The following is a 15,767-nucleotide window of genomic DNA, read 5'->3' as shown; positions in this document are numbered from 1 at the left end:
AGAACTTATCATTGCTGTCAAAAGTCAGCGAAATATCGAATATGAATTTTAATTTTTGTTTGTTACATTTTGAAGATTTGGTTACAAAGCATATTTTTGCTTCTTGTTTTTTATAATCAAGCTTTTGAAGAAGGAAATCAAGACATTTACGAATATTCTATACAGCTCTATAAGTCTTTCAAAATGTCGAAGAAAATTTATGTTATATAAGTCATTTTGGAAGGAATTTTTTGGTTTTAATGTTAAATTTAGTAAACTTTAAAAGAGAGAAACACATTTTTATTATCTTCACCATGCTTTATCTTTAAGGTATTTTTTTTTTAATTAAATATATGTACAGGAATAATTTTTTTTTGTTAATTTGTTAAACAAAATTAATCGAAGTTTTGGCAACAAGTTGCAAAAAGATGATTTTTTCAACACGGTTTACGAGGTTAGTCGTACATTCATCCATTACAGTGCTGAAAGGTAGAATTTTTCAGCACTGGTGTTGAAAGGTATTAATCTTCCATTCTGTTATTTTTGGTAGCAAAAGTAGGCCGTTTCGTTTCTCCAGAAGCTCAGGAAATGTTGACAGTCTCAGAGCGAAATTGCAAAAAATATTTCCGTCGTAAAACGACTTACTTTTCCAGTCATTTTTGAAAGATGAAAAAGCCTGCTTTTCAAGTTGAACTTTTCAGCACTTGTTTGGAAAAGTAACACTTTTAAAAAAAAATTATTTTAACGATTAATTGACAAAATACATGAACATTTGACTTATAATTTCACTCAATGGGTGTTTTTCGGAATTGCAAAAAAATGTTGTATGGAACTCGTTGCAAAACTTGATTTTTTCAGCACGAGTCGTATATATCCAACTCGGTGAACCTCGTTGGATAAATGTACGACTCGTGCTGAAAAAAATCTTCTTTTTGCAACTATCAAAAATCTATTTAAAAATTTCACTCTATTTTTGCTTTAGTTCTGTTTGTTAGGTAATGTCATGTTGAGAACAATCTTATTTTTCTTTAAAAAACAATGAAAATAGAAGGATTAATAGAATAGGAAGATTTTCTATTATCTATTTTTCATGATAAAACTGATGAAAAAATAAAAGTTGATTGAAGAAAAATGCAGAATAAGCTTAAAACGGACTTTTTGTAATTGTCCACGTTTTTTGAACATTTTTCACGTTCCGTGGAATTCTGTGTTTTGGAATTTTTACCGTGAAAAATAACTAAGCCTAGTCATTATTAATAACCGAATTTATCTGAAGTTTTGTTACAAATTTCATCTTCAAACCCTACGCACTTTTTGGTTCATCTTTGAGCTCAAAAACCTTAAAATACATCGTTTCAATAACACTTCTAATTTGTTACTTCAAAAATAATGTTAACTGTTAACTACAATGCATTCCGTTTTCCAATTTGAACTCGTTTTCAGGAAATCATGAAGTAAATCAATAATCCTATTTATTATAGTTATGGTAAACTGACCATGGAAACTTTTAAAACTTTGTTGAAAACTGAAAACTTACTTTGAATAATACCCTACCAATCATAGTATAGTTTCGTACCATTCCGTGCGGATTCAATTCATCCTTTTCATTTTGTTAAAAATATAGCTTCAACCTATCAATCACCCTGGTTCTTAACAAAGGGATTGAAACTGATCGATATTGATTAGGATAATAATATAATCTTTATCGCTGGAACTATTTCATAGGACGTAGTTCATTTACTTTACTGGTGATTTTCAAGTAAACCTTGAGTTAAGATCAGTGTTTTCCGGTGTTTAGAATAGTTGCATACGACCTTCCGAGTGTACTCAAACGCGTACCAATGCTCACTTTGGCACTCCGCTCCGGTGTGGCACTGTTGCTTACCTTTACCCCACCGCCGGCAACCAACCTGGGTAGCCGGGTACAGCATGATGGATATGGGGATTAGCTCTGCTTGTGCCAGGACCAGGGCCAAGCGGAAGGAACACCTACCGGGGGGGAGGAACCGGGCCGGCAATACACCAGCTGCTACTACTACTGCCCTGCTTTCCGGATGGGGTGGGGGGACAGGCACGGAGTTGCATACAATTTAGCAGAGAGCGATATGTACCCCCGTATGCACAAATTGTGTTGCTAATCTGCTTGCCAGGCTCATTCATACGGAGGCGAGAGAGAGAGAGAGAGAGCGAGAGAGATGGATGCAATAAATTAAATTTCATAAATTATATTAAATTCGTCCCTGTTCACTAGGCTTTTCCACCTCACCTGGCCACCGCCAACAAGCCTGCTGGAAAAGTTCGTCCTGACTTTCCCAGTGACATTTGCATATGTGAGTGTGTATGAAAGTCACTCAGCTACGGCACGTGTGGGTGGTGCACTGAGTCAGTACACCGTGCACGATGAATATTGCAAGTATTTAGACGTCGATTACACACACGATTTAATGTGGTAGGGGTTGCCGGGGGAGGGAGGAGAAGTGGTGCGTGCGCCCTGCAACTGCCGGCTGAGCTGAGTGGAAAGCCCAATTTTTGCGGTTGAGCAAATTATGAATTTTGAAACAGTTCGCACACTCTTCACAGCGAGTGGCTCTTTAGTTTAGTTCAGCTCGGTGGGCTGCTGCTGCTGCTGCTGTTCAAATGAGTTGGCTAATGGCAGGTGAACGAGCGATTAGAAGCTTATGCCCACATTAGAGAGTTTCACCCCATCCATCCCCTCCTTCACCGTGGGGTGCATATGGTTTTTCTGATGTGGTGCCGTGCTAATTCGCATAGTTAATGGATTCTGGGAGCTGGAAAATTTAATATTGAAGCATTTGCCAAACGTGTGACATTTGGAAAGGAAAGATTGTACACTATAGTTAATCCATGCAGGTGTGATTGCTTGGATATGTAATTGAAGCAAAACTTCGTCATTTGGCCCCTAATTCCTGCTAGATTTCAGGACTCATCAATCAAATAAAATTTAATTGTTATTCTGAAAACAAAAAATGCTTATAAACATCCTTTCCCGATTTCCAGAACCACCAATCTCCACTCCACACTGCGAGCGTCTGTACGGTATCTTCGCGGACGGTGCCAAGTGCGACGTGTTCTGGAACTGTTGGAACGGTGAAGCCTCGCGCTACCAGTGCTCCCCCGGACTGGCCTACGACCGTGAAGCGCGCGTCTGCATGTGGGCTGACCAGGTGCCGGAGTGCAGAAACGAGGGTAAGTTTCTCGAGCGATCGTTTACCAATCACTTAAGTGATTTCTTTTGGATTTAGAAATTTTATTCTTTTAATCTAACTTAAAAAAACATTTCTTGTACTCCGCAGAGGTAGCCAACGGATTCGCCTGCCCCGCTGCCGGAGAAATCTCCAACGCCGGATCGTTCTCGCGACATGCCCACCCCGAGGACTGCCGTAAGTACTACATCTGCCTGGAGGGAGTGGCCCGCGAGTACGGATGCCCGATCGGAACCGTTTTCAAGATCGGAGACGCTGACGGAACCGGAAACTGCGAAGATCCCGAGGATGTTCCCGGATGGTAAGAAAACCTTTCAATTGTGTGCAAAATTACTAAATTTGTCTCACAAATCTAAACAAAAAATACCCCACCAAATTCAACTCACAGATTGGTCACTAGTATTGATTGTTCTCAAAATTCTAACCACGATCATCAGTTTTCTAAACACTAATTCTTTCCGGCAAAAGAGAAACACTTACCACACCCAACCCTTTCCACCCACCCGTGCTCACCACACGTGGCATCACATTTAACCTCACATCTTGCATTTGTTTCACCTACCCCTACAGTGAAGATTACTACGGTGACTTGGACTTGAAAAGCATCCGTAAGAGCGAACTCCTCGCCGGCCTGGCCAACCAGGGTGGAGCTCAGGCTATCAAGCCCCATTCCAAATCCAACCGTCCGTCTCAGAAGGAAAACTAAACTGTAAAATCCGAGATAGAGAGAGATAAAATTTAACATTTTAAGAAAGGAAAAACAAAAAACTACAACAACAACAAAATAGAAACACAACAAAAAAACACTACAGCGAAATGTACTTCGAGAAGACCCAGAGACCTAGACGCTAGGGACAGTAGCGGAGCTAGTTTCTAAGAAGTAATATTTTTTTAAACTTGAAAGATCCTCCGATGACCATCCTGCTTGCTGCCCGCGCGGAGGATTATAGACTGTTATTAAAGTAAAGATTTTAGTTAAGTGATAGTCAGAGAGGAATACTCAAATCTGCAGAAATTTCCATAAAAAAAAACTTTAAACATCTGAGCAATATTTTTTAAAGAGATTTGTTTTGTAAAATTTTTAAAACTCTAGAAAAGTGAACTTCGCTAGATCAGAGAAACACAATTTTTAATTTATTTATTTTCCTCCCCTCCTTAGTTAAGTTGACGTAATTGCACCCAACCCGCCCTGTGTTCTGTTGTAATTCGATACTCTTTTTATGTTCTACTGTTCTCTACGACACCCTACCCTACTCTATAGGAGAGACCTCTCAAGTTTACTTGTACACCGACTGAGGAATATTGCCTCACCAACAAGCAAGTTTTCAAACTTTTCTATGAAAAAATACAGATTTCATTTGTATGTAAAAATTGGATACCTTATACCGAGAAAAACCTAAGAAAGAAAAAAAAACGATAAAATAAAGGGAAAATCTAAAAAAATCACAAAAACGCTGTTAGTTACTCCTTTTTTTCTTATCATTACCATACTAGTTATCATTATGTCACAAACCCCATCATTGCAGCCCTTTCTATCTTTCTATCTGTTTAATTGTACGTTGCATCACTCACATCACCCACATCCTCACCCTTCTTCAATGCAGCAACGGCTCTCAAGAACCTGATACTGGCTATTGGCTATGTGTGTTTCCTGTTCTAACCTCGTGCTAACCGAGTGGTGCTTAACACCTTGACTACGTAGTAGATAAACTTGGGATTAAATTTTAAGCATTTTAAAATTATTTTTCAAAGAAAAAATAATATTTTCCTTATTTACAGTAATTTCAATTTGAGCTTCTCTACCCTCAATACTACACTCCCAAGTAACATTTTTTTCCAGGAGTTCTACAAGAGCTCTTCAAGATAGCTACAGCATAGCAGTTTGGACCGCGGTAGGATAAAACTCTCTTTAAGTACTCTTCCAAACTCCTGAAGAAGTTTTGAAGAGAATTTTATCCTACCGCGGTCCAAACTGCTATGCTGTAGCTATCTTGAAGAGCTCTTGTAGAACTCCTGGAAAAAATGTTACTTGGGTGATTTCCGCTAACCGGTGTTGTTTGTGTTTTTTCGTTTTGGTGTGCTAAAACCGATGTTGTGACTTCCACGAACAATTCACTGTTTGATGCTGGATTTTGTTGCAAGTATGTGGGTGCGCCTATTGATTGTTTGTTTGGAAGTTGCATGGAAAATTGTTATCAGAGTGATTCAATAAACAGCGTGATAGTATTACAAAACAACGAGAAATTTTTTGCGGGAATTTGGGTGGCATCAAGTCAAATATGCTTCGTTAAGTGGAACTGGATTTGAAACAACATGATTGTACAAATTCCATGTTGTGTGGCCTTGACCTGGAATATTTGAAAATATGCGTAAAATTCAATATTCAATGTTCAATTTTGAATTGGAGTTGGAAAACCTTGTTTAACATTTAGTAACTCAGGCAGGCAATAAGTATTGATTTATTTCCCAGAATAAATCCTGTCATTTTGGCAGCTGTCTAAAGTAGAGGAACGTTTTTGACGAAAAATTAGCTCTTACAAAATCAACCTTTTGATATATTTTTATGAAAATGTTCGAAAAGAACCTCAATGTTTAAAAATCTCCACATCCACCATTTTTTTGCATGTTAATACGATTCCCTCGAAAAAGCTCCTAAATGTTTGAAACTTTTTTTTTATTTTTGAAAAATGTTTGAAGAAATCTTTATTTTCCAATTAATGAAATTAGGTAATTCCACCTCAATTGTGCACAAAAAAAGTCCAAAATTCGAATTGACATTTTCTGATCTAGCTCAGATTTGGTGAGGCTGTTGATTCCTTCAAAACAAGCAAGAATCTCGATTTTCGTCCTCAACCGAACCACCCCTCCTTTGTGAAACCACCTCAAAATTTCGCCTTTCGGAAAAAATGTTAAAAATGTTGATCAGGGCGGACACCAATTTCGTGAGCGGGAAAACTCAATAAAAGTCCGAATTTTCCATCGCTACTAAACTGCAATTTTATTGCACTCGTTAATTAACATAAAGTTCACAATATCACAAATTACAAACTGTTGTTTACTTCTGATTGTTCTTGAGCAGTAGCGCGGGCACGAGCCGCAAGCACATACAATAGAACGATAACACGACGATCTTGAGCAGCAGTGTCCGAGGGGTGCGACATTTGCGTTTTTGTCGCAACACCTAAATTTTCCAACTGCGATATCTCTGGAAGTCAAGCCAAGGCTCATGGACTATGCAAATCGATTTTACGTCGAATTTTCCTTCAAATGAGTTTTGATCAGAAAATGTTGATTGCGAGTGCTGTGTACGTTTGAGGTGGAAATAAACCACTAACATTATTTTTTAAAACATATTTTCAAGCGAAATCATATCACTAAAAATTTATTCTGGAAAAGACAGAATTATTTTATGAAACCCTTGCTTACTCATACAATTAAAATGTCAAATTCATTCATGTTCCTCAAAAAAGATAAACAGACAATAAAAAACACATTCTTCTTATTTGCCTTCCATACTAAGGCAAGCCTATAATCTTGCTCTGAAAGTGAACTTTTCGCAGTGAGGAAGGCAACAACCGAAATGGGTGGTGGATTAAGTTAAGTTAAGTTTTTTTTTTTGGTTAATTTTACTATTTTACAGAATGGAAAGTTAGTTTCTTTGATATCAATTTTCAATTTAATAATTGGATCTAATAAATATTAATTAAGAATAACATAGAATTAAATTCAAACCAAAAAAAAAAAAAATCCTGGAAAAAGATTTGGAACAACAAAATTGATATTTGAAAAATACATAAGCAGCATTCCTTAGTTGCTATGGGTCGCGGGTTCGATTCCCGCCTTATCCTCCTGGCCTTCTATCGGATGGTGAAGTAAAACGTCGATCCAATTGCGTAAAAGAGGTTTTGGGTGACTCACCACACATAACCTTTGGACGCCTAGAAATGAGCAGAAACTTGCAACAGAGACCACAAAAGACTTTGCTTTTTTTCAGGAAAATAAAACTCACCACCTAGAAACATATCTGATTTTTATATAGGAATTATTGACATTTATGCGAACTTTGTAGTCAATGTAATACAAGCGTTTGATTTTATATATGTTTTCTTTGCTTTGAATTCGATTAAATAATCCTTGATTTGAAGTTATTTGCCAAATGAATTGATCCATTGATCATCCGTAAATGGCGAAAGCTTTATATGAGTTTTTGAAGAAAACATTTACACATTTTTTTTTAAAAAATTAGGTAACTTATTAAGTAACTAAAATATTTTTCATCATAACGCTTCAGGCCTGAATTTTGAAAAACATATTTTTTGAGTTAATGGTGGGAAAATGTTGGCTATTTTTGAACATTTTGATTTATGGGTCATATGAAAGGGTTAATTGGGCCCTGTTTTGTAAAAAAAGCTAAGATTTATAAATTTGACCAGCATTGAAATTTTGTCGTGTGAAAAGCAAATGCTTAATTTGATGTTAATCCACAAATTGTAGATTAAATTTTCCATCCGAAACCATTTCGTCCATCGAATCATAATTACAAAACGCGAAATCTGTGTGAAATGATTTGTTTTTTCGCTGCTTTCACTCTGTGCTAATCAAATTAATTAATTTGCCGATGCTGTTTGATGTTGTTTGAGAAACGTGCCGAAATTCGATTAGCACTCGCACACACGCACACTACTGCTAATCCTAACGCATGTATCGTACCGGTCGTTCGTTGGAATGTAAACCAATTCGCGCATCCAATCGGTGGACCGAACCATTTCGCGCTTCATTGTATGGATGCTGCTGTCCGTGCGTATGTGTCTGTTGTGTGTTTGTGTGCGAATGACGATGAAGATCAGACAGGACCAATGAATGGCTGCAGTGCGTAGAAAGTGTGTGTGTTTGTGTGTGTGTGTGTGGGTGTAAATTGGCAGTATATTGTTGCGGGCTCTCGGAACCTGACGAAATAAATGAGTTTATTGTTTGAAAACGCACGCGAGAGCTAATCTAATTTAGTAAAACTGAGCGAGGAATGTAATTAAATTACCGTCGTGCACGTGAATTATTTAATGTTGATTTTCCAAACATATTAAAAGCCATTCGATTGCGTGTTCTATCCGCACTGCTCATCTGTGTGGTTGAGGGTGTGTATGTGTGTAAGGGTGAGATCTGATTAGCGTGGAAGTTTCAGAGAATCAGAAACTTTAGTTTAAATTCATTAATTGCACGGATTGCATGCACTTTTCACTCATGCTGATTATATGTGTTCATCGCAGAACAATTTAATTGCGCATTAGATGTCTATATTCTAGAGTATAACACCAATAACTAACGATTATTTTTTACTTTTTAATTTTTACAGCGAGGACTATTATGGAGATCAGGACATCAAGGCTCTGCAAAAGAAAGGGTTCTAAATCAAGTCATTAGAGTAGTGTAAGCATAAGGTATTAAGTTAGGTTTTAATATGAAAAAATAAAAAAAATAAAACTCATGTATTGATCATCTTTTATATCACATGCCTGACATAAAAGTGGCAACCCCATCTTGTTTAAAATCATATCTTTCAAATCTGAGCACGCTCATCAACTTTGCCCGTGAGTTTACATAGGGGAAATATACCCTTTCCAATCAAACGCCTATCTTCGTCATATGGAGAGTTTGATGCTCGATTTAAGCTCCAATAATAAAATTTAGGCTATGAACTTACCAGCAACAGCACCGCCTCGAGTAAGCACGCAAATGTATGCTACTTACTGGCCAAAAAGATCAAATTTAATGCACTTTTGATCATAATTTCTATTTTGCGAGACCATTTCTCATAATTTTGGTGGCACACACATCCACACGCAATATCAGAGGTTAACTGCTTAACGAAAGTCGCCATCAATATCTTTTCACTTGCGCTAACGATTTCAAAGCACTTAAGATATAAAATTGCTTCCAACTACCGGCAACATGTTCTTTTGCACATTAGTTAGTCACTCACTTGAAAAATAATCCCGAAACATGTAAATAATTAGCAAGCGCCATAAAAAAAACAAACGCGCTAAGTCTTTTGACGTTTCAATTTTGACGACCCATTCCAATCGAAGGCTGAAGAAAACCGAGCGAGAAGCGAAGGCAAATAAAGAACAAAGGGTAGCCACCAACATCACCAGCAGCGCCTGTGGAGTGAGCCAGTGATACCAGGAAATATTCTCTATAAATGCTTCTTTTCGTGAGTGTTCGCTTATAATTTCATCAATTTTGGCAGCACGAAGCAGACCCAAAAGAGTGCTGGAAGAAAAAAAGAACTAAGCTGAAAATAGGAAAATGGGCGTGGCCTAATGCACTCGACTGATTAGAATGCATTTGGGAAATATTTTCTTTTTAAATGCTTGTAAAAGGAATAGCATAACTTTTTAAAAAAGTGAAAATAAACAGAAATGTTCACAAAAAGTTGCTCCACTCGTTGGTGTACTTGGTTTTAGTGAATTTCTAGGAACATTCCAGATTATCCAGCATCATTCAAACATGACCGCTTTTTAGGCTTAAAATGGGTATATTTCCCCTATGTCTGCGATTTGCAGTCCTCCCCATTACACAATTCTGCTACACAAGACACTGGCCAGTGGGAAGAATATTCTTGAACTCTCTCTCTCTTTTATGGCATAAGGAGAAGCACAAATCTAATATGTTGCTGGTTCATTTTTCGCTCAAAAATAGTTTTTTTTTTTTGTAATTCCGTTATAAACCTGCTTACTTTACATATCTTTCCGGATTTGTGAAACGATACGGTATGTCCACCCATCCTTTTTCCCCTGTAGATTCTGTGAAATGTGACCCGTTCTCAGAATCCTCTCTGCGATAAACACAACGTAATAGGGCTGTCCGCTTTATTTTTGCCGTACATTTTCGGGTGTTCTCGGATGTACTGCAATAATTGATATTGACAAGAAAAGCGCTTGGGATGTAATCTAATCATAAGACTTTCCAGCATGCTTTCATCGTACTAGCTGCATTTGTGTTAGATTAGATTAGATTTGATTATATTAAATATGTTCAAATTTCTACCGGAAAGAGATGTGCATTCAACATAAATAGAATAAAAACGCAGTTTCCTCTAAATTACTTTGCACGTTTATTTTGGGCACACTCGAGTTAAAAACACCACCATGTTCCGATCAGATCGTGTTATCTTGACGCAAACTTCATTTCAGAAGCTCTGAACGTTGTTGTTGTTGTTAATTGATTTATTTCCGGCAGTTTAAACCTTTCGGTCATTCGCTGCCCAAGCTCTGAACGGTCAGCAAAATAAAACGTGTTTGTTTACATTGTGTGCTCTAGTTTTTGTTTATTCAAGGTCAAACATTAAAACACGTTTTTCTTAGCACGTTATAAAAAGGCTTCACGTTAGTTAAGGAATTCGACAAAATGGTGCTCGAAGCAATGGTTACCCTGAACAGTAAAAAATGTGTAATTTTATCTCTAAGAATGTGTTAATTTATTTCCTTTCCAGTGTTTTTTTTCCAATTCTCAGTCTTAATTGAGATTATATTACATCATAAAAGAAACCTCCATATATACACAAGCTTAACTGTGCCGGTTATTTTCAATGAAACTTGAATTTTTTTAATTTGGTTGGGTAAAGAAAATGTGAAGCAAACGCTGCTGAAAAAATCATGTTCCTAGAATAAATCCCGTCATTTTGGCAACTGTCTCTTTAGACTCTAGTGGCAGCAGGCTTAGCCGAATGGTTACGCTGTCCGCTTTGTAAGCGGATAATCGTGGGTTCGATTCCCATCTGCTCCAACCTTCCATCGGATGGGGAAGTAAAACGTTGGTCCCGGCCTTGGTTGTTGTTAGGCCGTTAAGTCATTTCTGGTATGGGAGTCGTCTCCCTGCTATAAGTACAAACAACACACCAAATCAAACCTGCTCCGGTGGACTCGCAATCCAAAGGTCGTCAGTTCGAACCCTAGGGTGGAAGGTTCCTGGAGGTCGTGAATGTGGATGGTTTGATATTTTTTTTGACTCTTTAGACTCTTTGTTTTTGGCCAAAAATGACCAACTTTTCTTTTAATTGATCGAAAAGTGCCTTTGTGTTTGAAAATCTCCATTTCTAACATTGTAGCATGTTCATGCGATTCCTTCGACCAAGTATCATTGTTGGATGATTTGTTTTGACCATTTTTTTATTTGGAGCACTGATCCAATGATTCCCACTCTGAGGTTCATCCCTTGTTTCAATTTTCTAAAGATTGGAAATTAAGGTAGAGTTTTTCAAATTACACCATATTTTAGGAAAAGTAGGTAAACTATCTAACTATTATAGCCACCACTACTGAAGGTACATATATGACAGCATAATGGCAACAAAGTTAAGCAGTATATAACTATCGAAAACGCCTTCATTTATGCTGCGGAGTTTGGTTGACGCATGTACAAGAAAACATCGAATCATGTTGCATGGGCGCTGCATAGTGACATCGTTCAAACCTTAAATATTTGTCACTCTTGAGTTTAACTTCATTTGTGCTCGGTTAAATCATAAAATCATCAATTATCATTTTGAAGCAAATAATTAAATATTGTTAAATCTAAAAATAATCAAATTGTGTTGACTCAGCACCAGGTCAGACTGGGACCAACATTAACTTCTCCATCCGATTAATGGAAAAGGCATGATCAGACAAACCGGGGTCGACTGGGACTAGAGTACTAGAGGTGGGCAAAACCACTCTTTTTCAAGAGCCGCTCTATTTTTTGCGTTTCTTTTTGTTTCATGAACGGTCATGATCAACGACGACCAACTTTTTCAAAAAAAAATAAATAAAATAAATGAGCAAACCACTTGTGTTTATAATTCAGGGCTGCGGAGTCGGTTCATGTTTTAGACGACTCCGACTCCGACTCCGGCTTTCTGAGTTAAGCTGACTCCGACTCCGGCTTTCTGAGTTAAGCCGACTCCGACTCCGACTCCGGTTCCGGCTTTCAGGTTATTACGACTCCGACTCCGGCCTGCCAACTCTAGCCGACTCCGACTCCGACTCCGACTCCAGGTCCTCAAAAAGACCCGACTCCACCGACTCCGGCTCCGACTCCGACTCCACAGCCCTGGTTTATATATATGTATATTTTTTGTAATTGTCTGTTCTACAATTTTGTATAACATTGTTCACTCTAAAAAATAACCTGCAAAGTTAGAAAAAACACGAAATTTAAAATGAAAAATTATGTTCTAAATGAAAAAATGGCCCTTCTGGACAATGTAGATTTGAAAAGTACATTAAATTTTCCTTAAAATGACACGTTCCAATTTTTTTTACAGTCGAGTAACGAAAAATGGCAAAGTTTTCAAAACTATTTTAAGGTTTTTTCCGATGAAAAATACAAATTTTCGGAATTTGGAGTACGCCATCAAATCGGGCGTCCATGTTTACATAAAAGTTCCTTTGACACCAAATTTCTATCTCTTCACCGTTTCAGGCTGCAAATAATTGAAAAACATGTCTTCTATGGCATGTTCAAAAATTTATAGAGGTCGTACCGCCCTTCCCGTCACGAGATATCAAAAAACGGTCCTCGAATTCGTGATCAGGGACAAAAGTTACCCCTGAGGACAAAGTTTCACGCAAATCGAAGAGGGGTCCGGGCAACTGCTGTGAGAGTTGGCGGAGAATTACCCAGGTAAAATAGCCAAATGATGGCAGCATTTTTTTTTCTAATCCAAATCGGCATCCAATCACCAGCTCAGAAATGTTATTGTTTATTTTGATGTAGCTGTTTTTACAATTGCTTTGAAAACACTTATAAATATGTTCGGTACAATCAATACGCTACACCCACAATTCAGAGTCGAATCGTTCTCTCAAAATTTATTGAGGGCTCAGTGCTAAAATCGAAAGTATAGTGCTACCAACTCACACCATCGTAACCCAGTGTGTTCATTCAAATATCCAACAAGTGTCGTACATCGACATCTGACCACTCCGTAGTTATCAAGCTGTGGTGGCCGAGGAAGTTAAGTCATTGGGTTAGTTTGTCAACAATTTTGGGTTTTTGTTTTGACGGATTTTTTTTTTTGCAAATGAACCTCGAGGGAATAATTTTCTGGCCCATCTCAAGCTGTGTTCTCTGTGTCCGTGAATGGTACCACTTTTCACTCGAGGCCATTATTCTCTCGGACGAGCATTACCCAGTTTTGGGTGTACACAAAAAAACAAATGATGGTAATATTCATCAGGAAATGGTGACAGATCTTGTGGCAAAAAAAATGTGTAATATTACATCAGAAATTGGTGAATTTTCATCAGTTTCTGATGAATATTCACATTTTTACCCATTTTTTGAGTAATATTAATCAAAAAATGAGTAATATTCAACCTACCAAATTTTCAACATTCCAAAATTCAACTTTTTTTGCTGTGTAGGATAACATTTTCTGAAAGAGTTTTAAAATTTTCACAGTAATGAATATTAGCTTAGTTGGCTGAAAAAGGTTATGTTGTGCAGCATTGAACCTAATTCAAAAACTGATGATTCAGCTTTGATGCACAAAAACCCGATTTAATATCACCAGAGGTGAAATAGAGCCTTTCTTACAAAATGATGAAACTCCGAGAAATATATTGGTGCAATTAATTTTTCAAAAACATAATGATACCATCCAGTGAGAATTTTACCTAAAGCTTTGAATCTTTTTAGGCTAAACCTCAAATGCCAATTTTTTTTATTTCAGAAGTACATTATTTGTCGCAAGACATTTAAATTTAATTAAGAAAAACATATTGGATTGACATTATTAGAAAAAAAATAAAGGGTACTCAGTCTATAATGTTAGTCTATGATTAACTTAAAAAAATATGTATCGCTATTGCACTTTGTCGATCAATTATTAGAAGCCAGAAAGAACAATTTCACGCGCAGCGTAAAACGCGCAAGCGTAAACGCGCTGGCGTTGAAGCTTCGACTTGACGACTTGTCGAGCTTTCGATCGAGAATGGGCTGGGACTTCGAATTTGATGTTCAGTATATGATTTTGTATAAATCCAAAAATTTAATAGGAAAAAATAGGGTAAAAATAAGACGAAAAACACTAAAATCTCTGGAAATACATTTTGGAAAAGCTTCAAATTTTGGGCCCAAACAGTTTATGGCGCATGTTTTCGAATGGCTTTTTGTTTGAAACTGAATTCTTTAAATTTGATAGTGTTATCTGTAAAATAGTCCAAAAAATACCTCTAAAAATGGCTTTGACCACATTAACTGGTCGAAAATTGTGAATCGAAAAATAAAATGTTCGTCTCCGACCCCACGGCTACAGATCTGACTTATAAAAATTGTGGGTTTTACAAGCGGTTTTCCAGTGATGGAAGACACAAATTTTTAAGAGCGGATACAGACATCGCTCATGTATTTCAGAAAAAGAGCTCTCAAAAATCATACTTTGAGTTCCGGGTTTCGGGCCAAAATTCAATCGAAAGAGCGCATCTAAACCTTCAATTTAGTAATAGGATTTTTTCCTGGGACGAATCCTCGCCGTGCACGATTTTTTTAAGATTTCTGAAAAAAGCGTTTTTCCAAAAGCAAACCTTAAACCTTTCTTTTGTAAGAAAGGCAAAAAGAGAAAAATAAGTTACTGAAAAATAAGATCAAATCACAAAATGGCAATACACAGCAAAAAATACTGTAAAAATGGAAGGTTGAAAACAGAATGTTGAAAAAAAGAATGATGAATTTTACCTCTATAGTTGTTGAATAACGGAATTTTTTTTTTGTCAAACAGGTTTTACACAAAAAATGTGTAATATAACCAAGGGTCCTGATTGCTCAAAATCAACCAATCCATTCGCGAGCACAAACAGCAGGCGACGCGATACTGCCCTGATGAATTCCTACCGTTTGTCACTTTCAATCCATTCGCTCCCGAACACTCTCTTTTCTACTCTCCTTCTCTTTCTGATCGGCTCAGTCTCCGAACTGCTCAGGCAGGCCGAACGTCGCCGATCACTCTGAACTGAACACATTTTTTCTCTCACGGAGAGACCGGCCGGGGCAAATCTAAGAAAATCTTGGTTAATTTAACTAAAAGTATGGGTTAATTTTTTACACAGCTTTTTTTCAACAATCGATTGTTGATTTTGTTAACCCGAAATTGCTGACCACCGGTAATCAAAATTTACTAAAAAAAATACTTGGAATTGCCATTTTTGTTGGTTGAATGGCCGAAAAAAATTCTAGCAGTCGACTGCTAGAATATTTTTTTCAGAAAATTAACTAAAAATTTCTTGTTTTCAGCTGAAATATTGTGGAATATTCTGTTAAAAACTGGCTGGGAAATATTTTTCAACTATTTTTCAACAATTTTTTTTCGTTGTATCAACCGAAATATTTTTGCATGCAGCAAATTATTAGTATTTTATAACAAAACATTTCTTAATTAGACATAATTTATGTAAGTGTTGTTATATATTTTCTTTAATTATCTAACGATATAGGCTGGGCCGAATTTCTAGCTATATTTTAACTATTGTCTTACTTGAATACAGAAAAATATTCGTACATGTAGTCAATAATAAGCTGTTGTTAGCA

General features: G+C 36.9%; 1 protein-coding gene across 2 annotated transcripts in view; it reads left to right on the top strand.

Annotated features, from left to right (window-relative positions):
- Positions 1–8,685, top strand: part of LOC120430535 (protein obstructor-E) — a 31,338-nt gene extending 22,653 nt beyond the window's left edge. The window contains exons 3-5 of one of the 2 annotated variants that reach the window (XM_039595649.2): positions 2,998–3,186; positions 3,294–3,504; positions 8,554–8,685. In XM_039595649.2, the coding sequence (XP_039451583.1) occupies positions 2,998–3,186; positions 3,294–3,504; positions 8,554–8,608 (455 nt within the window). In that variant the 3' untranslated portion in view covers positions 8,609–8,685. Of the gene's footprint in view, positions 1–2,997; positions 3,187–3,293; positions 3,505–3,773; positions 4,656–8,553 lie in introns of those variants that run through there. The other variant, XM_039595648.2, reaches the window with a different exon arrangement.
- The last annotated feature ends 7,082 nt before the right edge of the window (positions 8,686–15,767 follow it).

This window comes from Culex pipiens, chromosome 1, assembly GCF_016801865.2.
Source record: "Culex pipiens pallens isolate TS chromosome 1, TS_CPP_V2, whole genome shotgun sequence".
In the NCBI taxonomy this organism is placed as follows: Eukaryota; Metazoa; Arthropoda; class Insecta; order Diptera; family Culicidae; genus Culex; species Culex pipiens.
This window is presented reverse-complemented; position numbering and strand designations above follow the sequence as displayed.